General features: G+C 55.3%; 2 protein-coding genes across 5 annotated transcripts in view; one reads left to right on the forward strand and one right to left on the reverse strand.

Annotated features, from left to right (window-relative positions):
• The window catches only part of LOC122365235 (ubiquitin-conjugating enzyme E2-17 kDa), a 30,274-nt gene extending 24,842 nt beyond the window's left edge, over positions 1 to 5,432 (forward strand). The window contains exons 5-7 of one of the 4 annotated variants that reach the window (XM_043336238.1): positions 2,610 to 2,635; positions 4,445 to 4,522; positions 5,014 to 5,432. In XM_043336238.1, the coding sequence (XP_043192173.1) occupies positions 2,610 to 2,635; positions 4,445 to 4,522; positions 5,014 to 5,049 (140 nt within the window). In that variant the 3' untranslated portion in view covers positions 5,050 to 5,432. Of the gene's footprint in view, positions 1 to 2,609; positions 2,636 to 2,803; positions 2,953 to 4,418; positions 4,523 to 5,013 lie in introns of those variants that run through there. The other 3 variants (XM_043336237.1, XM_043336239.1, XM_043336240.1) reach the window with 3 other exon arrangements.
• Positions 5,433 to 5,485: 53 nt separating this feature from the next.
• The window catches only part of LOC122365234 (sodium- and chloride-dependent taurine transporter-like), a 55,387-nt gene continuing 36,420 nt past the window's right edge, over positions 5,486 to 24,452 (reverse strand). The window contains exons 12-14 of the mRNA XM_043336236.1: positions 18,872 to 19,075; positions 17,331 to 17,501; positions 5,486 to 8,056 (exon numbers count right to left, since the gene is read on the reverse strand). Of these exons, the coding sequence (XP_043192171.1) occupies positions 7,964 to 8,056; positions 17,331 to 17,501; positions 18,872 to 19,075 (468 nt within the window). The 3' untranslated portion in view covers positions 5,486 to 7,963. The remainder of the gene's footprint in view (positions 8,057 to 17,330; positions 17,502 to 18,871; positions 19,076 to 24,452) is intronic.

The raw sequence follows: 24,452 nt of genomic DNA on the forward strand, positions 1-24,452 counted from the left end.
CCGGCCACTGTCGGTGTGTCGGCTGTACCGGCAGTGCTGGCCAGTTTCGGTGTGTACTGTGTCAGCTGTACCGGCCAGTTTCGGTGTGTCGGCAGTGCAGGGGCGGATCCAGAAAATCTCCAAGGGAGGGGCCATTAGAAACCAGGAGCCCCCCCCCCCATAATCCCACCTGTTGGAGGCCCCATCTTCCCACTTGTTGGGCCCCCTCCCAAAAAAAAACTGCGTCTTTTGAGCTTATCTAGCTGTTCAGGCAACATCTCAACATCTGTGCAGGCTTGGAGGCCCTCTGTGCAGGTTAGGAGGCCCTGTAAAAGTGGTCATCTCTGTGAGTATAAGAGACCTCCAAGTTATGAAAAGCTTTACCAATCTTCTAACAAAGAAGTCTTCTCAGCTAGTCTTCTAAGAAATAACTAAATGGGTAGGTTAAAAAAAAAACTCATCGGATTTCGGCCACTTTATTTTCAGGAGGCCCCCTTTTCAGCTTTTTAACTTTTTAACTTTTTATTTTATTTTTGAAAAAAATCGGCCAAGGGGGGGCCATGGCCCCCATGGCCCCCCCCCCTTGTATCCGCGCCTGCGGCAGTGTACGCCGGCTGTTGGCCACCGGCCTACAATGACGCCACGCCGAGCCGGGCCGGTAGTGGCGGCTGCCAGCCTCCCGGAGTGGTGGTGGGAGTGGGAACGGGGCCAGTGACCTGACAGGGGTCAGCGACCTGATTGCGAGGGGGCAATGACCTGAGTTGTGGTGGTGACCAGATGAAGCAGTGACCCGACTGAGAAGGGTTAGTGACTTGATTAAAAATCTAAACGTCAACTGGGTGTAACCGCCTGCTCACTGAAAGGGCGGAATTTCGTCGTAGCAGACGAAATCTGTCGGACCCAGCATTGTGTCGCCTATCGCCCGCCGGCCGCGGGTGTTTTCAGTTCCAATGTGCAAGTCATTCTTCTGAGTTTTGATTCGGAGCCTGCCCTTGACGTTTTGGTATGATTGTGGGAAACTTACATAAGATGTCAAATAATTGTCTTTTTCCTGACCCTATGAAAGACATTCTCGATGTGTTATTTGTGTAGCTTTTTACAGTAGATATGATAGTGATGAGAATACCTAATGAAAATCAAACCTCGCCCGTGCCCCTCCCCCGGTATAGTTGGTCCGACGGGCAGCTGACGGTCCGTCACCGTCCGTCCGACGGGCAGCTGGCCGTCCATCACGGTCCGTCTGACGAGCAGCTGGGGGTCCGTCCGTCGGGCAGCTGGGGGTCCGTCACAGGCCGTCCGACGGGCAGCTGGGGATCACAGTCCGTCCGACGGGCAGCCGTCCGTCCATCCGTCACAGTCTGACGGGCAGCTGGCGGTCCATCACAGTCTGACGGGCAGCTGGCGGTCGTCACAGTCCGTCCGACGGGCAGCTGGCCGTCCATCACGGTCCGTCTGACGAGCAGCTGGCCGTCCATCACGGTCTGTCCGACGGGCAGCTGGGGGCCGTCCGTCACAGTCCGACGGGCAGCTGGGGGTCCATCACAGTCCGTCCGTCTGACGGGCAGCTGGGGGTCCATCACAGTCCGTCTGACGGGCAGCTGGCGGTCCATCACAGTCCGTCCGACGGGCAGCTGGGGGTCCATCACAGTAGTCCGACGGGCAGCTGGGGGTCCATCACATCACCATCCGACGGGCAGCTGGCGGTCCATCACCTTCCGACGGGCAGCTGGGGGTCCATCACAGTAGTCCGACGGGCAGCTGGGGGTCCATCACAGTAGTCCGACGGGCAGCTGGGGGTCCATCACGGTCCGACGGGCAGCTGGGGGTCCATCACAGTCCGTCTGACGGGCAGCTGGCGGTCCATCGTCACAGTCCGTCCGACGGGCAGCTGGCGGTCGTCACAGTCCCTCCGACGGGCAGCTGGCCGTCCAGCTCGGATCACCGTCCGTCCGACTCACCCGTTCACCGTCCCTCCGTCCGTCCAGCTGTCTGGGAACCTCTGGGGCGAGAGGCGGGGGGCTCCAGCACAAGTCGGACCGGCCGGCTGCCGGTGTGGGGATCTCGTCCTTTACAACCCGTCCGTCCGTCCCGGTCCGTCCGTAGGCTCCCCCGGCTGGGAGTCGGGGGACGATCGCTCCCACGGAGCAGCGGCCGCTCCGGCCCTGTCTGGCTCCCGTGGCGTACCTACCGATATTTGACCACTGCTCGTGGTCAAATACTGTCCCCACTGCTGGGGACGCCGGCTCCCACGGAGCAGCGGCCGTTCCGGCCCTGTCTGGCTCCCGTCGAGGGCCGATATTTGACCACTGCTCGTGCCGTGTACTATAGTTGCTGAATAGAGCACATCCGTGACTCGCGGCATATTTTTTATTCGTAGAAGGTTTTTGCGTTTCATAGATTTTTTCAGATGACATTGTGTTCTTGTTTACTGATTCCATTACGCTCATGGTGTTCTGTACCGTAGGTATATATATGGTAGATATGTTATGCTCGTAGTTGACTGCTCCTTCAAAACGGCTGCTCCGTTGATGTCCACAGTCCCCGGAGTGGAGGAGTGCTGGCTCCTCTAGCGGTGACCTCCTGCACTGCTGTTTACCGCCCCGTCCGACAGATGTCGCTGTGTGTTTCAGTGCTGCTGTCCATCTGTTCCCTGCTGTGCGACCCTAGCGGCGACCTCCAGCGCCACTGTGTGCCGCTCCGTCTGACAGATGTCGCTGTGTGTTTCAGGGCTGCTGTCCATCTGTTCCCTGCTCTGCGACCCTAGCGGCGACCTCCAGCACTACTGTTTACCGCTCCGTCTGACAGATGTCGCTGTGTGTTTCAGTGCTGCTGTCCATCTGTTCCCTGCTCTGCGACCCTAGCGGTGACCTCCTGCACTGCTGTTTACCGCCCCGTCCGACAGATGTCGCTGTGTGTTTCAGTGCTGCTGTCCATCTGTTCCCTGCTGTGCGACCCTAGCGGCGACCTCCAGCGCCACTGTGTGCCGCTCCGTCCGACAGATGTCGCTGTGTGTTTCAGTGCTGCTGTCCATCTGTTCCCTGCTGTGCCTCTGGTGGCGACTGCCCGCACTACTGTTTACCGCTCCGTCCGACAGATGTCGCTGTGTGTTTCAGTGCTGCTGTCCATCTGTTCCCTGCTCTGCGATCCTAGCGGCGACCTCCAGCGCCACTGTGTGCCGCTCCGTCCGACAGATGTCGCTGTGTGTTTCAGTGCTGCTGTCCATCTGTTCCCTGCTGAGCCTCTGGTGGCGACTGCCCGCACTACTGTTTACCGCTCCGTCTGACAGATGTCGCTGTGTGTTTCAGTGCTGCTGTCCATCTGTTCCCTGCTGTGCGACCCTAGCGGCCACCTCCTGCACTACTGTTTACCGCTCCGTCTGACAGATGTCGCTGTGTGTTTCAGTGCTGCTGTCCATCTGTTCCCTGCTGTGCGATCCTAGCGGCGACCTCCTGCACTACTGTTTACCGCTCCGTCCCTGTGCCACTGGCGGCGACCGCCTGCACTACTGTTTACCGCTCCGTCCGACAGATGTCGCTGTGTGTTTCAGTGCTGCTGTCCATCTGTTCCCTGCTGAGCCTCTGGTGGCGACCTCCTACACTACTGTTTACCGCTCCGTCTGACAGATGTCGCTGTGTGTTTCAGTGCTGCTGTCCATCTGTTCCCTGCTCTGCGACCCTAGCGGCGACCGCCTGCACTACTGTTTACCGCTCCGTCTGACAGATGTCGCTGTGTGTTTCAGTGCTGCTGTCCATCTGTTCCCTGCTGTGTGACCCTAGCGGCCACCTCTTGGACTATTGTGTGCCGCTGTGTCTGACAGATGTTGCTGTATGTCATACACTCATTACTGTGTGTTTCAGTGCTGCTGTCCATCTGTTCCCTGCTGTGCGACCCTAGCGGCGACCTCCAGCGCCACTGTGTGCCGCTCCGTCCGACAGATGTCGCTGTGTGTTTCAGTGCTGCTGTCCATCTGTTCCCTGCTCTGCGACCCTAGCGGCGACCTCCAGCGCCACTGTTTACCGCTCCGTCCGACAGATGTCGCTGTGTGTTTCAGTGCTGCTGTCCATCTGTTCCCTGCTCTGCGACCCTAGCGGCGACCTCCAGCGCCACTGTGTGCCGCTCCGTCCGACAGATGTCGCTGTGTGTTTCAGTGCTGCTGTCCATCTGTTCCCTGCTCTGCGACCCTAGCGGCGACCTCCAGCGCCACTGTGTGCCGCTCCGTCCGACAGATGTCGCTGTGTGTTTCAGTGCTGCTGTCCATCTGTTCCCTGCTGTGCGACCCTAGCGGCGACCTCCAGCGCCACTGTGTGCCGCTCCGTCCGACAGATGTCGCTGTGTGTTTCAGTGCTGCTGTCCATCTGTTCCCTGCTCTGCGACCCTAGCGGCGACCTCCAGCGCCACTGTGTGCCGCTCCGTCCGACAGATGTCGCTGTGTGTTTCAGTGCTGCTCTCGATCTGTTCCCTGCTCTGCGACCCGAACCCGGACGACCCCCTGGTGCCCGAGATCGCCCGCATCTACAAAACCGACCGAGACAAGTACAACGAGGTAAGCCGAGAGCCGCCGGCTCGTCGGGGCGGTGGGTTCGATTCTCACTGACGGGTGGTGTGAGAGGTCTCCGGGGCTTGGCGATCTTCAGTTCTAAAAAAATGCGCTGGTTAATGTGTACCGAAGTGTAATGTAAACGCGTATATACTATATAGCCGGTGCTATTGAGTGACCATGCTGAAATTCCAGCACGTGGAACCCGAAGTTTAAAATTCCATATGGTTGCCTTGTCTCAGCTGACCGTGCCTTTGCCACTTTCAGTTGATTTTATCCTCATAATGCGACTTTGTCCTTGTATATGCGTATCATCACCCGTCGCGTCTCTTACCTGGGCTTCCGTGCTCGGTTTTTATCTGTTTCCGTTTTTTGGTGCTTACTTATAAGGGTTTCTGATTGTATTCTGGCGTTTCGGGCCTGTGCTTCGGTGTTTGGCGTTTCTGACTCTGTTGTTGTTGTTGTTTGTGACCTGTGTTTCCGCGCTCGTCCGCCAGGTGGCCCGGGAGTGGACGCGCAAGTACGCCATGTGATAGCGGAACTGACCACCAGGGGCGCTGTCGGCGCCGCGCCGCCGCCACCGCCGCCTGGCGGCCGGCCGGCGCAGCTGCAGTGCGGTCGGTGGCCGCGGGGCGGCGCGCGGCCGGCCGCCGGGCCGTGTACTCTGTGTCGGCGTGTGCGGCGCGCGGCGACATCTCACACCGTCGCCATGGAAACGGGGCGCGGGCGTCCAACCAGCGTCGTGCTGCGGCGCGCGGCGCGATTTGATTGGCTGCCTCACAGTGTCGGTGCGGCATTGGGGCGCAGCCGACCAATGGGTGTCGCGCTGCGGCGCGCGGCGCGTTTTGATTGGCTGTCCGGACGGAGCAATGAAAGTGATTCAGATAAATACACCGTAATCCGTATACACCACTCATCGTCAGTGTTTATTATGCCAGCAAACTGGCCTGTGTTAAAAAGTAGCTCGTACATCAAGCATGCATATCATGTATTGCCTTAATAATGCTCCACAATTACCTCACTGCTTCAAAATATCTGTATCAAATGGCATAGGCTGTTGACGGCCGTCATTTTGGCCAGCCGTGTTTGGAGAACAAGCAGCTCACTGACGGGGTTCGCACATCTCAGGGGCGGGACAACGGGCACCTGATGACAATGCTGGATCTTACAGTAGAACAGTCACTGGTCTCATTTGAGATCATTCACTGGTCTCCAGCGCTCTCCATCAATTTGGCACTGAAATGACACGGCTAGGCGGACGTGAATGACCATTCATAGCCATTCAAATGTAAAATCCTATATAAAATGTGAAAAGCTAGACATATATCGCTGAAGCCACATGTTGAAGCCGTGGTGGTCACGACACAGGTGGAAAGGTTACGGCTTACGTTAATTGTACGACTTGCGCTCAGAACACAGCATATAGAACACAGAACACAGTGCCCGGTCGTTAGCACAAGACCCGGCGAGGTCTACCGAGTACCTCGGGTACAGCTGTCAGTGTGTCGGCTCAGTACACTCTGTGCTGTGAAGGCGCCCTACCCCGACTGCAGTTGTGTGCCGCCGTCAGCTGCTCCAGGACCGGGTCCACCCACTGCCGGGTCGTAACGCGCTGAAGGCGGATGGCTCATGGTCATATCCACGGCCCCTGTGAGTGGTCCCTGGAGCGTGAAATGGTACAGCGAGTCACACTATCCGGCCGCTCAGAGTCGTCGTGTAACCGTCTCTAAACTCGCAGAGCCTCTGAACAGCTGGCCGGCCGAGCACCTGTCTCACAGAGGCCCGGCTACCTGTGACTGGGAGTGGCCATTGGAGCCGAACTGCGCCACATCCAACTCACAGAGGCCCGGGTTCCTGTGACTGGAAGTGGCCACCTGAGCTGAACTGCGCCACATCCAACTCACAGAGGCCCGGGTTCCTGTGACTGGGAGTGGCCACCTGAGCTGAACTGCGCCACATCCATCTCACAGAGGCCCGGCTACCTGTGACTGGGAGTGGCCATATTTGAGCCGAACTGCGCCACATCCAACCCACAGAGGCCCGGGTTCCTGTGACTGGGAGTGGCCATTGGAGCCGAACTGCGCCACATCCAACCCACAGAGCCCCAGGTTCCTGTGACTCATGACTGAGCCGTGGCCATTTGAGCCGAACTATGGCACACCCAACCCGCACAGCCCAGGGTGCCAGTGACTGTGAGGGCCATTGGACACCTGTAACCGGACAACCAAAACAACCCTGAGCAGCTGTGACTCGTTCAAAGAGCCGTCCACCCTCAGACACAGACGACGGAGTCCACCGTCCACCCTCAGATACAGACGACGGAGTCTACCCGCGAGCCGCCCTGAACCGCCGATATCTCTGCCGCCACCCGCGAGTCGCCCTGAACCGCCGATATCTCCGCCGACGACGGAGTCCACCCGCGAGTCGCCCTGAACCGCCGATATCTCCGCCGTCCACCCTCAGACACAGACGACGGAGTCTACCCGCGAGCCGCCCTGAACCGCCGATATCTCTGCCGCCACCCGCGAGTCGCCCTGAACCGCCGATATCTCCGCCGACGACGGAGTCCACCCGCGAGTCGCACTGAACCGCCGATATCTCCGCCGCGAGCCGCCGTGAGCCGCCCCGCGTCCAGTCCACAGAGTGAGCTGTCCAGTCCACAGAGTGAGCCGTCCGATCCACAGAGTGAGCCACCGTGAGCCGCCCGGTCCACAGAGCGGGCCGTCGTGAGCAGTACTATGAGCGGCTGGCAGTGCGCCCCCCCCCCCATAGAGCCACCATGGTCCATCCTTCCCCCCCCCCCTCCCATAGAGCCACCACGGCCCGTCGGTCCCTCCTCCCATAGAGCCACCATGGTCCATCCTTCCCCCCTCCCATAGAGCCACCACGGCCCGTCGGTCCCCCCTCCCATAGAGCCACCATGGCCCATCCGTCCCCCCTCCCATAGAGCTACCACGGCCCATCCGTCGCCCCCCCCCTTCCCTCCCATAGAGCCACCACGGCCCGTCGGTCGTCCCTCCCATAGAGCCACCATGGTCCATCCTTCCCCCCTCCCATAGAGCCACCACGGCCCGTCGGTCCCCCCTCCCATAGAGCCACCATGGCCCATCCGTCCCCCCTCCCATAGAGCTACCACGGCCCATCCGTCGCCCCCCCCCCCTTCCCTCCCATAGAGCCACCACGGCCCGTCGGTCGTCCCTCCCATAGAGCCACCACGGCCCGTCGGTCGTCCCTCCCATAGAGCCACCACGGCCCATCGGTCGTCCCTCCCATAGAGCCAACACGGCCCGTCGGTCGTCCCCCCACCCCCTCCCATAGAGCCACCACGTCCCGTCGGTCGTCCCATTTCCCTCAGTGAGACCACCGATCCGCCCTGTCCCGCCGAGTCGCCACGAGAAGTCCCAGGCGTCTTCATCTGAACTCCGCCGTGGTTTCCGTTCGGCGCTCTCAGTGCCTCAGCTGGTACATGGGCACCTGGGGCCGGTCGCGCGCTCTCAGCTGATGGGGCTCCAGTACGGGAGCGGTGGCCGTCCTCCAGCGCTGCCGACAGGGCACCACAGAGGTGTCAGGCGGTGTACCTACCACAGGGGTGTCAGACGGTGTACCACAGGGGTGTCAGACGGTGTAGCACAGGGGTGTCAGACGGTGTACCACAGGGGTGTCAGACGGTGTACCACAGGGGTGTCAGACGGTGTACCACAGAGGTGTCAGACGGTGTACCACAGGGGTGTCAGGCCGTGTACCACAGGGGTGTCAGACGGTGTACCACAGAGGTGTCAGACGGTGTACCACGGGTGTCATTGACTCCATTTTTCAAACCTTATCTTCACTGAATGCCGATGTATTAGCAAAAATGATGTTGGACCCATTTGACCTCAGGTGACCCGACCACGTTTTTCAGTAAATAAGCAAACTTGTGACTGAGACTTGAATTAAATATGTACAAAAAAAAACGTCATGAGGTCTGCCAAATTTGGCGCCGCTTTACGCCCTCGCTTTTATCTACGCGAGAATTTGTAGTAAGTGGGTATATCAACCACCCTGTCCGAGGGAGGGTTAACGCTCCTCCCTACCCTTTACCTGAAGGAGGCTGCCGCCAGGTGTCAGTACCAGTCTGATGACCAGGTAGCCCGGTATGGTACCCCTCCCTCACCTGTAGGAGGCTGCCGCCAGGTGTCAGTACCAGTCTGATGACCAGGTAGCCCGGTATGGTACCCCTCCCTCACCTGTATGAGGCTGCCGCCAGGTGTCAGTACCAGTCTGATGACCAAGTAGCCCGGTATGGTATCCTCACCTGTAGGAGGCTGCCGCCAGGTGTCAGTACCAGTCTGATGACCAGGTAGCCCGGTATGGTACCCTCACCTGTAGTAGGCTGCCGCCAGGTGTCAGTACCAGTCTGATGACCAGGTAGCCCGGTATGGCACCCTCACTTCTAGGAGGCTGCCGCCAGGTGTCAGTACAAGTCTGATGACCAGGTAGCCCGGTATGGCACCCTCACCTGTAGGAGGCTGCCGCCAGGTGTCAGTACCAGTCTGATGACCAGGTAGCCCGGTATGGTGCCCTCACCTGTATGAGGCTGCCGCCAGGTGTCAGTACCAGCAGGGGCGGATCCAGAAAATCTCCAAGGGAGGGGCCATTAGAAACCAGGAGGCCCCCATAATCCCACCTGTTGGAGGCCCCATCTTCCCACTTGTTGGCCCCCCCAAAAAAAAAACTGCGTCTATTGAGCTTATCTAGCTGTTCAGGCAACATCTCAACATGAATAGCCACTTTATTTTCAGGAGGCCCCCTTTTCAGCTTTTTAACTTTTTATTTTATTTTTGAAAAAAAATCGGCCAAGGGGGGGGGGGCCATGGCCCCCATGCCCCCCCCCCTTGTATCCGCGCCTGAGTACCAGTCTGATGACCAGGTAGCCCGGTATGGTACCCCTCCCTCACCTGTAGGAGGCTGCCGCCAGGTGTCAGTACCAGTCTGATGACCAGGTATCCCGGTATGGTGCCCTCACCTGTAGGAGGCTGCCGCCAGGTGTCAGTACCAGTCTGATGACCAGGTAGCCCTGTATGGTACCCCTCCCTCACCTGTAGGAGGCTGCCGCCAGGTGTCAGTACCAGTCTGATGACCAGGTAGCCCGGTATGGTACCCCTCCCTCACCTGTAGGAGGCTGCCGCCAGGTGTCAGTACCAGTCTGATGACCAGGTAGCCCGGTATGGTACCCTCCCTCACCTGTAGGAGGCTGCCGCCAGGTTTCAGTACCAGTCTGATGACCAGGTAGCCCGGTATGGTACCCCTCCCTCACCTGTAGGAGGCTGCCGCCAGGTGTCAGTACCAGTCTGATGACCAGGTAGCCCGGTATGGTACCCCTCCATCACCTGTAGGAGGCTGCCGCCAGGTGTCAGTACCAGTCTGATGACCAGGTAGCCCGGTATGGCACCCTCACCTGTAGGAGGCTGCCGCCAGGTGTCAGTACCAGTCTGATGACCAGGTAGCCCGGTATGGTATCCTCACCTGTAGGAGGCTGCCGCCAGGTGTCAGTACCAGTCTGATGACCAGGTAGCCCGGTATGGTATCCTCACCTGTAGGAGGCTGCCGCCAGGTGTCAGTACCAGTCTGTTGACCAGGTAGCCCGGTATGGTACCCTCCCTCACCTGTAGGAGGCTGCCGCCAGGTGTCAGTACCAGTCTGATGACCAGGTATCCCGGTATGGTGCCCTCACCTGTAGGAGGCTGCCGCCAGGTGTCAGTACCAGTCTGATGACCAGGTAGCCCGGTATGGTACCCTCCCTCACCTGTAGGAGGCTGCCGCCAGGTTTCAGTACCAGTCTGATGACCAGGTAGCCCGGTATGGTACCCCTCCCTCACCTGTAGGAGGCTGCCGCCAGGTGTCAGTACCAGTCTGATGACCAGGTAGCCCGGTATGGCACCCTCACCTGTAGGAGGCTGCCGCCAGGTGTCAGTACCAGTCTGATGACCAGGTAGCCCGGTATGGTACCCTCACCTGTAGGAGGCTGCCGCCAGGTGTCAGTACCAGTCTGATGACCAGGTAGCCCGGTATGGTACCCTCACCTGTAGGAGGCTGCCGCCATGTGTCAGTACCAGTCTGATGACCAGGTAGCCCGGTATGGTACCCCTCCCTCACCTGTAGGAGGCTGCCGCCAGGTGTCAGTACCAGTCTGATGACCAGGTAGCCCGGTATGGTACCCCTCCCTCACCTGTAGGAGGCTGCCGCCAGGTGTCAGTACCAGTCTGATGACCAGGTAGCCCGGTATGGTACCCCTCCCTCACCTGTAGGAGGCTGCCGCCAGGTGTCAGTACCAGTCTGATGACCAGGTAGCCCGGTATGGTACCCCTCCCTCACCTGTAGGAGGCTGCCGCCAGGTGTCAGTACGGGGACCCGCAGTTGCTACTGTACACGAACCCCAAGCCTAACCGTCTGTCCTGTCCAGTAACAAGTGATAACATTGATATCGACTGCCCGTCCCTGTACAAGAGCAGCTGAGGTTTTCTGTGCGTGCCCTCTGACAGCTTATCGTTGTTCCCTGTGAGGGTGCTGGGACAATTTACTCAGGGTCGCTATACAGTAGCAACTGCGGGTCCCCGTACCAGTCTGATGACCAGGTATCCCGGTATGGTGCCCTCACCTGTAGGAGGCTGCCGCCAGGTGTCAGTACCAGTCTGATGACCAGGTAGCCCGGTATGGTACCCTCCCTCACCTGTAGGAGGCTGCCGCCAGGTTTCAGTACCAGTCTGATGACCAGGTAGCCCGGTATTAGGGTGGCACTTAACCCTCGCCCGCACATGGGGGGGGGGGTGGTTGCCACCCCCCCCCCCCAGGCAGTCTTTCTGCTCTGCACTCAACATTTTTAGAGCTAGAAGGCTGATTTTTCGTATAGCTGCTCGTCTATCCTTTCTTGATGTCCCCTGAAAATTTCAAGTTTCTGTGATTTTTGGTTTCGGAGATATGACCTTGTTTTTCAGGTCATGTCATGACCCAAATGGCCAATTCTCAACATCTTGCGTTTGCCATGGGCCTTGTGAGCTTTTGACACCCTGATTTCGGCCTTTTTTGCCAGTCTTACCTCCCACCTATCATGGAACATGTTGTTCGACGATGTACAGGGGTCAAGGTCAGGGTCAAGGTCAACCTAGGTCATCTAAGATAATTGCGTTTTAGGCAAGCTGAATTTACTTTTTGTGAATTTTTTTGACTGCATTTTTGGTAAAAGCTTCTCAGATCATGATTTCATGTGATATGGACCCAAAAACAATCGGTGCACACATCAGTATACACACAGACACACACAGACATACAAACACATATAATTGACCTTGACCTAACTTGACCTGAAATGACCTCAGCAGCAAAATTCTGGTCGGATAGTGTGACAAAGGGGTTCTAGCTGGCTTGGCACCAGAAAACAGCATCGTCATCGGTATTTGATAAGCAGCGCACTTGATATCCAACGGTGACCCAAAACAGCAACATTTTTTAGTTTGACCTGACCTGGAAGGTCAATGACTGACCTGAGAAGGTAAAACTGGGTATCATTGGATTCGTCTCTTCCCAAAGAATCTTTTTGGTCTTTACTGCTAAGCTCTATCTCCAACAGGAACGAAATGGCGCGGGGGGTGGCAACCACCCCCCCCCCCCCATGTGCGTTCTAGGATGGGAAAATGGCATGTGCGGGCGAGGGTTAAAAATCGATTTTTGATTTTTAATGCGTGCGGGTGGTTTAACGGTTCCATTCCCGTAAAAAATAAGGTAGGCAAATTTTTGTGGGAAAATATTGATATTTAGAGGTCGCGAATCAAGGTCAAAGTTGAGATTTTTGTAAGAAATTTCGATATCATCAAATTCTCTTCTGACTTTGCTATGTAACTGTATTTGGATGATAATAAGGCATTTCTTGGTCATTTTCATATTGTTTATCGATATTCCACGCATTTTCGGTCACACCGGACCACTGGTCTATGTACTTCGCTACTCCAGTTCCCCCCTTTTGTAGACTATTGGCGCCTCATTGGAGGGAGGGGTATCATGGGCAGTGGATACCCAGATCCCTTTGTGTGTGGCCTGGGTAGCAGTTGCAGCCGATCTTCGGGCTTCAGGCTAGCGTTGTCTGTGATCTTCAACGACATGGAGGAAGAACTGGCGCTAATCTGTGTCTTTCATGAGTGCCAGGCCTACATCAGTGCCACACCGCGCCTGGTGAAGTCATTCACCACCCGCAGCTCCCGGACCACACGAGCGGCGCTTTGGTAGCTACTGTCCTCCCAGTGGTCTTGGTCATTGATGATGAGCCCTGCGTCCAGGTCGTGGATCCTTGAGAGCTGTTTGAACGATGGTGTGAGGAAGCTCGCCAACGTCTTGGTCGCGAGAGCGGCGTTCATGGTGTCCACTAAGGGCTTGTGGGGCGGGTCCTCGTCCCCTCTCTCTCCTGCAAGACTATTACCCACACCATGACTTGATTGATCCCGAGGGTCTGGGTCGAAAAGCTCCAGTCACCAGTCGATCACTACAGGTGACGGCCGAAGACCGGGACTGTCGCCTTCGACAGCTCCTTGTCGGGGTAGTTGCAGAGCGCATTCACGGAGGTCAGGTCCCGAGCCGGCGCAGTAGGGGGAGTAGAGTCCGAGACCAGGCGGCGGCGGCGGCGGCGGCGTACGTGCAGAGTGCAGACGACGACAGCGCACAGCGTCTGATGACCTGGGCCTCGGCCGCCGTCAGCCGGAACTGCTCCCTGAAGAGGAAGACATCCACAGGACGGATGGCCTTTGCTATCCACATAACTCAGTGGAGTACTCTGCAGCGAAGAAGCGGATGCCGTGCTTTGGAACTCCACCGAGAGCAATTACGCAGAGCTCCAGGAGTTTTTGGTAGTCTTCCCGGAGCTGGGCGTAGTCGAGGAAGCGGCGGAAGCTGACCAGCACCTCGTCCCTCTCCGGGACGTCGTCGACGGCGAAACGATCCAGGGCCGATCCAACTTTTGCTCGATGAGGGCTAAATCTCCGTTCACCAGCATGCTGTTCGCCGTCGTGGTGTCGAAGGAAAAGGCCGCAGATTCGCTTCTCCAGCTCCTAGTCCCCCAGTGCTGTGAGCACATGACCTGTGCTTGGATGGACGAGAGTTTGGGAACGGCGATGAGCTTCGACACCCTGACCCCCCCCCCCTCTCCAACACCAGCACGAATAATCGGTCGATGCTCCCCTTCCCTCACGGTTCAGGACTCGCGGTTCAGCCGAAAACGTATCCTAAGTTCCGAGCCGCAGTTGATAGCAGGTTCACGTGTGCTTCACACATTACGGTTGGACAGTTGGGTCCAGTCGAGGCTAGTTCACTGTTGGGGACGCCCACTCGCCCCCATGCGCTTACCCGCGTGAGTCGACGTTTAGATTTTCTATAAATGGTCGCCATCGTCGAAGACGTTCTCTTCGTGTGCGCGCCGCACATCATATACGAATTAAGTCTGTTGCTGGCACTGGCTCTAGAGACGGAAGAAGCGCCCACGGAAGAAATTCCCGAAATCACAATAGACCGGTGCAGCTCAATGCACACTCTCGCCTCTGCTTTCGCCCGTCTGCGATTGGTTGACTCCAACTTCTTCTTCACCTTCTCTTTGGCAGAAAAGGGACATATCTCGCATAGGGCACCGGTCGCAGGCCAAAACAGGCCTGGGATGGGTAAAACAGCCCAGGTCAGACCTGTTTTGGCCTGACCTGGACTGGCTACGACCGGCCGGAAGTGATGGGATAAGCAATTGCTTAACAAATAAAGGCCAAAATACGTCGGAAATGACGTTTGATGACCGCATATGTTATTCCAAATAGGTTTCAAACAGTTAAAAAAAAAAGTTGATTTTCCCCAAAAACTGTTAACTGACCTCAATTTGCGACCCGTAAATATCAATATTTTTCAAAATCATTTTTCACACATTATTTTCTACGGGGATGGAACCAGAAAACCACCCGCACGCCTAAAAATAGGATAAAATGAAATTCGCCCTATTGCTAAGTGCCACCCTACCCGGTATGGTACCCCTCCCTCACCTGTAGGAGGCTGCCGCCAGGTGTCAGTACCAGTCTGATGACCAGGTAGCCCGGTATGGCACCCTCACCTGTAGGAGGCTGCCGCCAGGTGTCAGTACCAGTCTGATGACCAGGTAGCCCGGTATGGTACCCTCACCTGTAGGAGGCTGCCGCCAGGTGTCAGTACCAGTCTGATGACCAGGTAGCCCGGTATGGTACCCTCACCTGTAGGAGGCTGCCGCCAGGTGTCAGTACCAGTCTGATGACCAGGTAGCCCGGTATGGTACCCTCTCTCACCTGTAGGAGGCTGCCGCCAGGTGTCAGTACCAGTCTGATGACCAGGTAGCCCGGTATGGTACCCCTCCCTCACCTGTATGAGGCTGCCGCCAGGTGTCAGTACCAGTCTGATGACCAAGTAGCCCGATATGGTACCCTCACCTGTAGGAGGCTGCCGCCAGGTGTCAGCACCAGTCTGATGACCAGGTAGCCCGGTATGGTATCCTCACCTGTAGGAGGCTGCCGCCAGGTGTCAGTACCAGTCTGATGACCAGGTAGCCCGGTATGGTATCCTCACCTGTAGGAGGCTGCCGCCAGGTGTCAGTACCAGTCTGATGACCAGGTAGCCCGGTATGGTACCCTCACCTGTAGTAGGCTGCCGCCAGGTGTCAGTACCAGTCTGATGACCAGGTAGCCCGGTATGGTACCCTCACTTGTAGGAGGCTGCCGCCAGGTGTCAGTACCAGTCTGATGACCAGGTAGCCCGGTATGGTACCCTCACCTGTAGGAGGCTGCCGCCAGGTGTCAGTACCAGTCTGATGACCAGGTAGCCCGGTATGGTACCTCACCTGTAGGAGGCTGCCGCCAGGTGTCAGTACCAGTCTGATGACCAGGTAGCCCGGTATGGTACCCTCACTTGTAGGAGGCTGCCGCCAGGTGTCAGTGCCAGTCTGATGACCAGGTAGCCCGGTATGGTACCCTCACCTGTAGGAGGCTGCCGCCAGGTGTCAGTACCAGTCTGATGACCAGGTAGCCCGGTATGGTACCCTCACCTGTAGGAGGCTGCCGCCAGGTGTCAGTACCAGTCTGATGACCAGGTAGCCCGGTATGGTACCCTCACCTGTAGGAGGCTGCCGCCAGGTGTCAGTACCAGTCTGATGACCAGGTAGCCCGGTATGGTACCCCTCCCTCACCTGTATGAGGCTGCCGCCAGGTGTCAGTACCAGTCTGATGACCAAGTAGCCCGGTATGGTACCCTCACCTGTAGGAGGCTGCCGCCAGGTGTCAGCACCAGTCTGATGACCAGTTAGCCCGGTATGGTACCCTCACCTGTAGGAGGCTGCCGCCAGGTGTCAGTACCAGTCTGATGACCAGGTAGCCCGGTATGGTACACCTCCCTCACCTGTATGAGGCTGCCGCCAGGTGTCAGTACCAGTTTGATGACCAGGTAGCCCGGTATGGTACCCTCACCTGTAGGAGGCTGCCGCCAGGTGTCAGTACAAGTCTGATGACCAGGTAGCCCGGTATGGTATCCTCACCTGAAGGAGGCTGCCGCCAGGTGTCAGTACCGGGCTACCTGGTCATCAGACTGGTACTGACACCTGAGGGGTGTTCACGGGCACCGCACACTGCTGCGTGCGGTGTGTGCGGTACGTCCAGCAGGCGTGGGGGTAGGGGATGGGTAGGCGGCTCTGACGTCACGGCTGCGTGCGGTGGACGGTCCGCTGTGGCCAGTCCCGACCGGCCACAGCGGTCGCTGTGTGCGGTGACGCAAGGCTGACGTAGGGACGCAGTGGGCGGAGCTTGGAGGCTGTGTGCGGTCCGACCGCACACAGGGTCCGTGAACAGCCTCCTGGCGGCAGCCTCCTTCAGGTGAGGATACCATACCGGGCTACCTGGTCAACAGACTGGTACTGACACCTGGCGGCAGCCTCCTACAGGTGAGGGAGGGGTACCATACCGGGCTACCTGGTCATCAGACTGGTACTGACACCTGGCGGCAGCCTCCTACAGGTGAGGGTGCCATACCGGGCTACCTGGTCATCAGACTTGTACTGACACCTGGCGGCAGCCTCCTACAGGTGAGGGTACCATACCGGGCTACCTGGTCATCAGACTGGTACTGACACCTGAGGGCCCGGTATGGTACCCTCACCTGTAGGAGGCTGCCGCCAGGTGTCAGTACAAGTCTGATGACCAGGTAGCCCGGTATGGCACCCTCACCTGTAGGAGGCTGCCGCCAGGTGTCAGTACCAGTCTGATGACCAGGTAGCCCGGTATGGTACCCCTCCCTCACCTGTAGGAGGCTGCCGCCAGGTGTCAGTACCAGTCTGTTGACCAGGTAGCCCGGTATGGTATCCTCACCTGAAGGAGGCTGCCGCCAGGTGTCAGTACCAGTCTGATGACCAGGTAGCCCGGTATGGTAACCATGGAGAGCAGAGCCGTCAGAGCCGCCTACCCATCCCCTACCCCCACGCCTGCTGGACGTACCGCACACACCGCACGCAGCAGTGTGCGGTGCCCGTGAACACCCCTCAGGTGTCAGTACCAGTCTGATGACCAGGTAGCCCGGTATGGTACCCTCACCTGTAGGAGGCTGCCGCCAGGTGTCAGTACAAGTCTGATGACCAGGTAGCCCGGTATGGCACCCTCACCTGTAGGAGGCTGCCGCCAGGTGTCAGTACCAGTCTGATGACCAGGTAGCCCGGTATGGTACCCCTCCCTCACCTGTAGGAGGCTGCCGCCAGGTGTCAGTACCAGTCTGTTGACCAGGTAGCCCGGTATGGTATCCTCACCTGTAGGAGGCTGCCGCCAGGTGTCAGTACCAGTCTGATGACCAGGTAGCCCGGTATGGTAACCATGGAGAGCAGAGCCAGCATCCAGCCGACGGCGTCGGCGTACCGCGGGTACACGTACCCGTCGTACTTCAGCGGGGTGTGCGTCACCAGGGAGAACACGAATATACCCTGGGGGGAGGGGGAGCGGTCAGTAGACAGGACACAAATATACCCGGGGGGGGCGGGGGCAGCGGTCAGTAGACAGGACACGTATGTATATACCCTGGGGGGGGGGCGGTGGTCAGTAGACAGGACACGTATATACCCTGGGGTAGGGGGCAGCGGTCAGTAGACAGGACACGAATATACCCTGGGGTAGGGGGCAGCGGTCAGTAGACAGGAGTAGGACACGAATATACCCGGGGGGGGGGGGGCAACGGTCAGTAGACAAGAGTAGGACACGAATATACCCTGGGGGAGCGATCAGTAGACAAGAGTAGGACACGAATATACCCTGGGGGAGGGGGAGGGGAGTGGTCAGTAGACAGGACACAAATATACCCTTGGGGGGGGGGGGAGGGAGCGGTCAGTAGACAGGACACGTATTTACCCTAGGGGGAGGGGGGGCAGCGGTCAGTAGACAGGACACAAATATACCCGGGGGGAGCGGTCAGTAGACAGGACACAAATATACCCTGGGGGGCAGGGGGCAGCGGTCAGTAGACAGGGCACGAATATACCCTGGGAGGGGGGAGCAGCGGTCAGTAGACAGGACACGAATATACCCTGGGGGTAGGGGGCAGCGGTCAGTAGACAGGACACAAATATACCCTGGGGAGGGGGCAGCGGTCAGTAGACAGGAATAGGACACGTATATACCCTGGGGGGGGGGGGGCAGCGGTCTGTCGACAGAACACAAATATACCCGAGGGGAGCGGTCAGTAGACAGGACACGAATATACCCTGGGGGAGGGGGGAGCGGTTAGTAGACAGGACACAAATATACCTACCCGGGGGGGAGCAGCGGTCAGTAGACAGGACACGTATATACCCTGGGGGAGGAGGGGGCAGCGGTCAGTAGACAGGACACAAATATACCCTGGGGGGAGGAGGGGCAGCGGCAAGTAGACAGGACACAAATATACCTTAGGGGGGGGGGGGAGCGGTGGTCAGTAGACAGAACACGAATATACCCGGGGGGGGGGCAGCGGTCAGTAGACAGGACACAAATATATCCTGGGGGGAGGGGGGAGCGGTCAGTAGACAGGACACGAATATACCCTGGGGGAGGGGGGAGCGGTCAGTAGACAGGACACGAATATACCCTGGGGGAAGGACACCGCGCCGGTCAGATTACGAATGTACCCCATGGGGTGCCGGGGGTGGGGGTGGAGGTCACCCCAGGCCGGTGTCCGTTCGGTCACGAGGCACCGGCCTGGGGTGGGGGTAGTGGGTACAATCCACCGGTCAGCCAGGTCACCCTGACTGCGGTCAGCAGTGGTTTCAGTATGTCACTATGTCAGTGTCAGTATGTCACTATGTCAGTGTCAGTGACTTACCGCAGTGAGCAGCGGTGTCAGCACGGTCCAGCAGATTCTCAGCCAGGGTCCGGGCCGGGAGCCCACCATGCCCTGTATGTTGTCGTAGAACCGCTCGCCACCGTACACCCAGGCGACGGCCACGCACTCGAAGAAGCAGAACCACAGCAGCACCATGCCCGAGGCCGAGTAGTAGTCGAACAGCGTGAACACGTATACACCGCCCTGTGGAATATCCGGGACACGGCATCAACACACCGCCCCGTGACGTCATCCGAGGCACAGTGTCATCACGTACAGCCCTCAGCAGACTGCGTGGTAGGTATTCTTTTTCCGACAAAACTGATAATAATTCAAAAGTCATGTTATCAGTCGGTCGAAACTCACTGCAAATAGATGCGCCATGCTCCACTCCTTCGATAGGGCCTATCAATAAATAAAGCATACGCCTTGTGTGGCAACAAAATGTAAAAGTTCGATTTGGGGGCAAATATGGACTTTTGGGTTTTGTTGCCAAACTGGATGGAAAATGCATACGATGATAATGCCAATCTAAGCTGCGGAGTCTCGCGCATCTTGCTGCTACGATTTCCGAGTGCCCGATAGCATTGTATTCGCGTTATTCTCGGTTTTTTCGAAAAAAGAATACCTACCACGCAGTCTGCAGAGGGCTGTACATACACGCGTACGTCCTCCGCCCGGTGGGGAAAACGTGACTGGGGTTTAAAGGGACAGTATCATCGAAAAAAATCCATGTATGGAGCTGATTTTTTTTTTACTAGCATTTCTTATTTTTCTGAATCAGAAAAACATAGTTTGAGGACCGAACTCGGTGAAAAATATTGCAACCACATTTCATTTTCATGATTCATTTTCATGAGCGAACCACCACTATTCAAGCATGGCCGCCAGTTTGGAAGCATGCAAAATTGCTACAGAACTGGCGCAGATAATACATTATTGACGCTACGCTTACGCGGTCGTTCTTCTGATTGAGTTGTCCTTAGGGAGAGGTAGCCTTAGGTATTGCCTATAAAAATATAACGTGACAATTGGAGGGAGTGACAATTGGACGTGACAATTGACAATGGGAGAAAATATCACGTGACAATCACGTGATAAACGTCATACATTGGAGGGAGATTGTGATTCAAGCTGGAGGAATTCCTTTGTTGAGCCGCTAGAATCCGAAGGAAACAGCGGAAATTGCCTACGACTATTTAATGAATTTAACGGTGATGAATAAGTGCGAAAAACGTTTTGGCTTTATAAAATTTGATGAAATGACCAGGGTAAAAGTTTTATTACCTACTGGCGGTCAATTCAAAACGGCGCAAACATTTAAACAGTGAAGACAGTGAAGCACGATTCAAAGTGTGGTACACCTTTCGTACTTTGAGCGGCGATAGCGGGATAACGGTGTGGAGCTTCGAGGATCGGTCTTCAGTTCCCGGACCAGAAAGGTGGGGCCTATGCAATGTCAAATTTCATCAAAATGGTGATACTGTCCCTTTAACAACTTAGCTATTCACTGGGTCAATAAGCTTTTAACTCAACACGTTAGTAAATGCGCAACACTTTAGCAATGGGATAACTTTTTACCATTCGTTTAACCGTCGAAACCATTCGACACCGCCTTTTTCCTTAGAGCGCTACTTTCGCCATTGGGTATTGCTATTTTAACTACCTCTATGCGAAGAAGTGAGACGTGTCTTATAGTGTGAGAGTAAAATAAAAGCTGCACCCTGTTTAGTGGTTTGATCAATTCAGTAGTTAATAGGGGAGAGCGGGGCCAGTTGAACCACTTTTTATATATTGACCTGAACAGCGAGATCTAGTTGTCATATCGAAAAATGCACAATGCCATGGAAAAATATGCTCTTTTGGCTTTATTTTAAGATATGTAAAATTATGTTTCAAACATATTTTGCTGCCAAACGCATGCTTATAAAACAGCTCTACGCCCGTTTCAAATGACCCCGATGCGAGGGTCAATTGAACCAGCCCATGGGGTCAATTGCACCTATCCTTAACAATGGGATGTTTTCCTCTTAAAGGCCACTTTCTTAAGGAGATATTTTGTCCGGTTTACTTTTCCAAATGCTACATTCAATAGCTCGTTGGAAAGCTAAAAGTGCAAAGTTCCTCATAATAGGTGACATAAAGTACATAGACTATGGTAAAATGGGCGGATGAGAAAAATGAGAAATATCTCAGGCTATAGTGTGCTTTCAAGCAAAAGGCTGGAGAAAAAGGGGTCAAAAATTGAGCTCTATTAAACTACTATTTCAGTTTAACCCATTTACGCCCTTCGTTGCGTTTTCGCAACACAAGCAAGCGTCGACGTGATCAAATCTTGAGAAGTGTATAATGGCGTCTCGCCGATGAGACAAGTTTCAGCGCGTTTAGCATGAATCCGCGCATGATGCTACGCAGTTACAAGTCTGTGCGGCCGGTAACTTACCGTCCAGAGCTCCCAGAGGGAAGTCGAAGGTCCCGTCAGTGATGACGTCACGAAAACCAAAATAAGTAGATTAAGTGATTAATTATATCGTAATGAATAATGTGTGAACATATTCTGCAGAGTCCCTACAATAGTTAGAATATACATTTTATTAACCTTCGCCCTGGTGGGGGGGGGCCATTTTGGCCCCCCCCTGTGGTTTTTCAGCGATAACTCAGAAACCACTTGAGTTAGCGCCCTGAAACTTTGTATAGCTGTTTATTCAACATTTTTACATCATGTCCTTTTTTGGGGGGTTCGGGTCAGGTCAGGTCAGGTCACAAGGTCACCAAAACTGACACCACCTCTAAAAAAGTTCAAAGCTCTCTCAAAGGCACAGCTTTTATCCGATCGATGTAAAATTTACAGTACTTGAAGATGTCACCCAGCTCTACAAAATGGCTATCTCGGATTTTTTATAAATGTGACCTAAGGTCAGGTCAGGTCATCGCTGCTCCCCATTATAAGTCAATGGGAGAATCGGAAAGTAGTTGTTTTTCAGCTAAATCGGGCGTGATTGTTCCTATATTTCGTTATTGAAGTGTCTTGGGTCAGCAAATCACAGCCCATGTGAAACCATTTGCTTGTGACCTCGCTGAGGTCACGCTAGGTCATCTCCCTGGTCACCAGAGGTCACCAGCGGTTTTTCTGCACTTACTTGTTATTGAATAGAGATAGAGACTCCGTTCGACGTTTATCGTGTTTGTCTCGTCAATGCGGATCGAATGATATGCAGCATGACCTATTTCGGTAAGGTCATGACCTTGACCTGAGGTCAAATTTTCAAAATGACCTTTCGAGGTCAAACTATATATCATTCGACGCGTCTCGACGAGCCAAGCACGATGGTGCATGAATCGTTTCTCTATTTTCTCGTGAATGCATGCTATAGTTAAAAACATTTTCAACGAAATTTGCCAAGTTGACCTTGCATGACCTCTGTAGGCCAAACCGTTGAGCTGAGGTCAAATCTGACGAACCTTGGCGAAAGAGCTTGAAAAGAGCTATCGATTGCTTTTTTCCGCGGCTCTCTAGCTCTTCTAGTTTCCGAGCTACAGCGGAATATGTCCGGCAACACCGAAAACACTGAAATTTGACCTATGATGACCTCTAGCGACCTCAATATTGACCTTAGCGGAAAAATGACCTAAATACTTTCGAACGTACTTGTTATGGGCTTTCGTTTGCTTTTTTCCGCGTCTTCCTAGCCCTCTTCGTTTTCGAGTTAGACGGGGGGGGTCATTTTGGCCCCCCCCCACCAGGGCGAAGGTGGCTCAGACCCACACCAGGGCGCGGGTTAACAAATTATGCTGCAAATAGGGTTTGTGACTATTTTCAAATATGACTACAGTCGTGTTGCGGTAACGCAACGTTGGGCACATCGGAAAGACAGGGGTGTTGCGAAAACGCAACGAGGGGCAAATTGGCAGGGCAGCGGAAGTATAGGAACATCAAATAGACTTCACTTGAGATACGTTGTGGGTTCTTTCCTTCTCTCCCCAATCTTCCTCCCTCTCTTCCACGCTCCCCCAACTCTCTCTCCTTCCCCCCCTCTCTCTCTCTCTCTCTCTCTCTCTCTCTCTCTCTCTCTCTCTCTCTCTCTCTCTCTCTCTCTCTCTCTCTCTCTCTCTCTCTCTCTCTCTCTCTCTCTCTCTCGTTTTGTAGTCGTGAGGGACGTGTAGGTATGTAAAGTGCAAGGTGCATTTGCACGTGAATGTTGCGACACGTTTCACATTAACTCACTTAAACAGCTATCAAACACTCATTTCTTTTTCTCGCAGCTTATCGGGCTATTCGAGCAATGGGTTTTCGAGTATCTGAAAATCGCATGGTAGGAAAAGGACCTGCATCAAACGGTCGGCGATGCTAACGGAGCTGAGAGATAGCGAGGTACTTTGAAAATTGGATCTACTTTGTACTAAATAATGGGGACGTAGTCTGGTATCAGACGACAGATAGCATTGTCATTCTCTGGGATGCAATCCGCTGGCCCTTACGTTAGAAAAGATAACTCCCAGAAGCGGCAAATGTGGGATATGCCCCCTCGGGGGGGGGGGGGGGCAACAGACCCCTTCGGCAGGAGTGATGAGGGCGTCTGGAAAATAATAGTTTATTTTTAGAATTCATGGTTTGCACGGATTGATAAGGTGGTTGATGTGAAGCATTGCTTATTTGTTTACTGAGGGTAGGCCTTTTGTCTAATCAGACCATTTTAGAGCTAGAAGCATTATTGGAATTAGGGAAAACATTGGTCTGAGCGGGCATGGTGAATCGTCGAGGCTGAGCCCATCCATCCAGGCCACCCATGAACCAGCCCCCCCCCCTTCCCAAGCACTTTCTGTATCCGGTTACAGACCTGTGCTCCTATGGGAGCTGCTCGAATGCGATATACCTAGTTGCCCGTCCAGCTCGAAACAAAGGTTGAGGCATGGAGAAGGTCGAAGGATTCTACTATCCTGAAGATGGAAAGGACGGATTGACGAAACACTTGGAAAGTGTGAACTGCATCGAATCACCAGTCTGCCCTGGCATTATTTCGAGAAAGAGGTTACAAGTGTGAAGGTCGCTGAGAGTGGGACAATGAAAATTTTGGATTAGGTGTAAAAGTGATAAAATGGGTCCTGGGAGAAACTTAAAGCCGAGTTGTTATGACGCTCTACGCCTTACGCAGGTAATTTGTGAAAGCCGGATAGGTTCATTTTTTGATAAGAGTGTGCACGACTACCCTGCATTTGAAAGGAGGGCATGGTTAACAATTGTATTGCGGATAGGCGCTTAGGCGAGGCACTGGTTGACTCCCAATCCTCGGTTAAATTGTTTTCAGTTTGGGGTTCTCATATGAGAGGGTAATGGGCTAATGGCTCTGTCTTACTTCCAAAAAGAAAGCACCGCCCAGGGTACGTGCCGACCACTAGGTACTTTAAATGGACAAATGCTTCGACGTCATCCCTCACGACCGGCTACTGGAGAAACTCCAACAGTATGGTGTCGATACTCGCTGGTTTGCTAGCTATCTCGGTGACCATTTTCAACAGGTTGTGACGCGGCGTTGCGGCCCGGCTGCCGGCGGTCGCAGTGGTGGCGACTCCCGGTACCTTG

Source organism: Amphibalanus amphitrite, unplaced genomic scaffold, assembly GCF_019059575.1.
Source record: "Amphibalanus amphitrite isolate SeventyFive unplaced genomic scaffold, NRLGWU_Aamphi_draft 000724F_arrow, whole genome shotgun sequence".
In the NCBI taxonomy this organism is placed as follows: domain Eukaryota; kingdom Metazoa; phylum Arthropoda; class Thecostraca; order Balanomorpha; family Balanidae; genus Amphibalanus; species Amphibalanus amphitrite.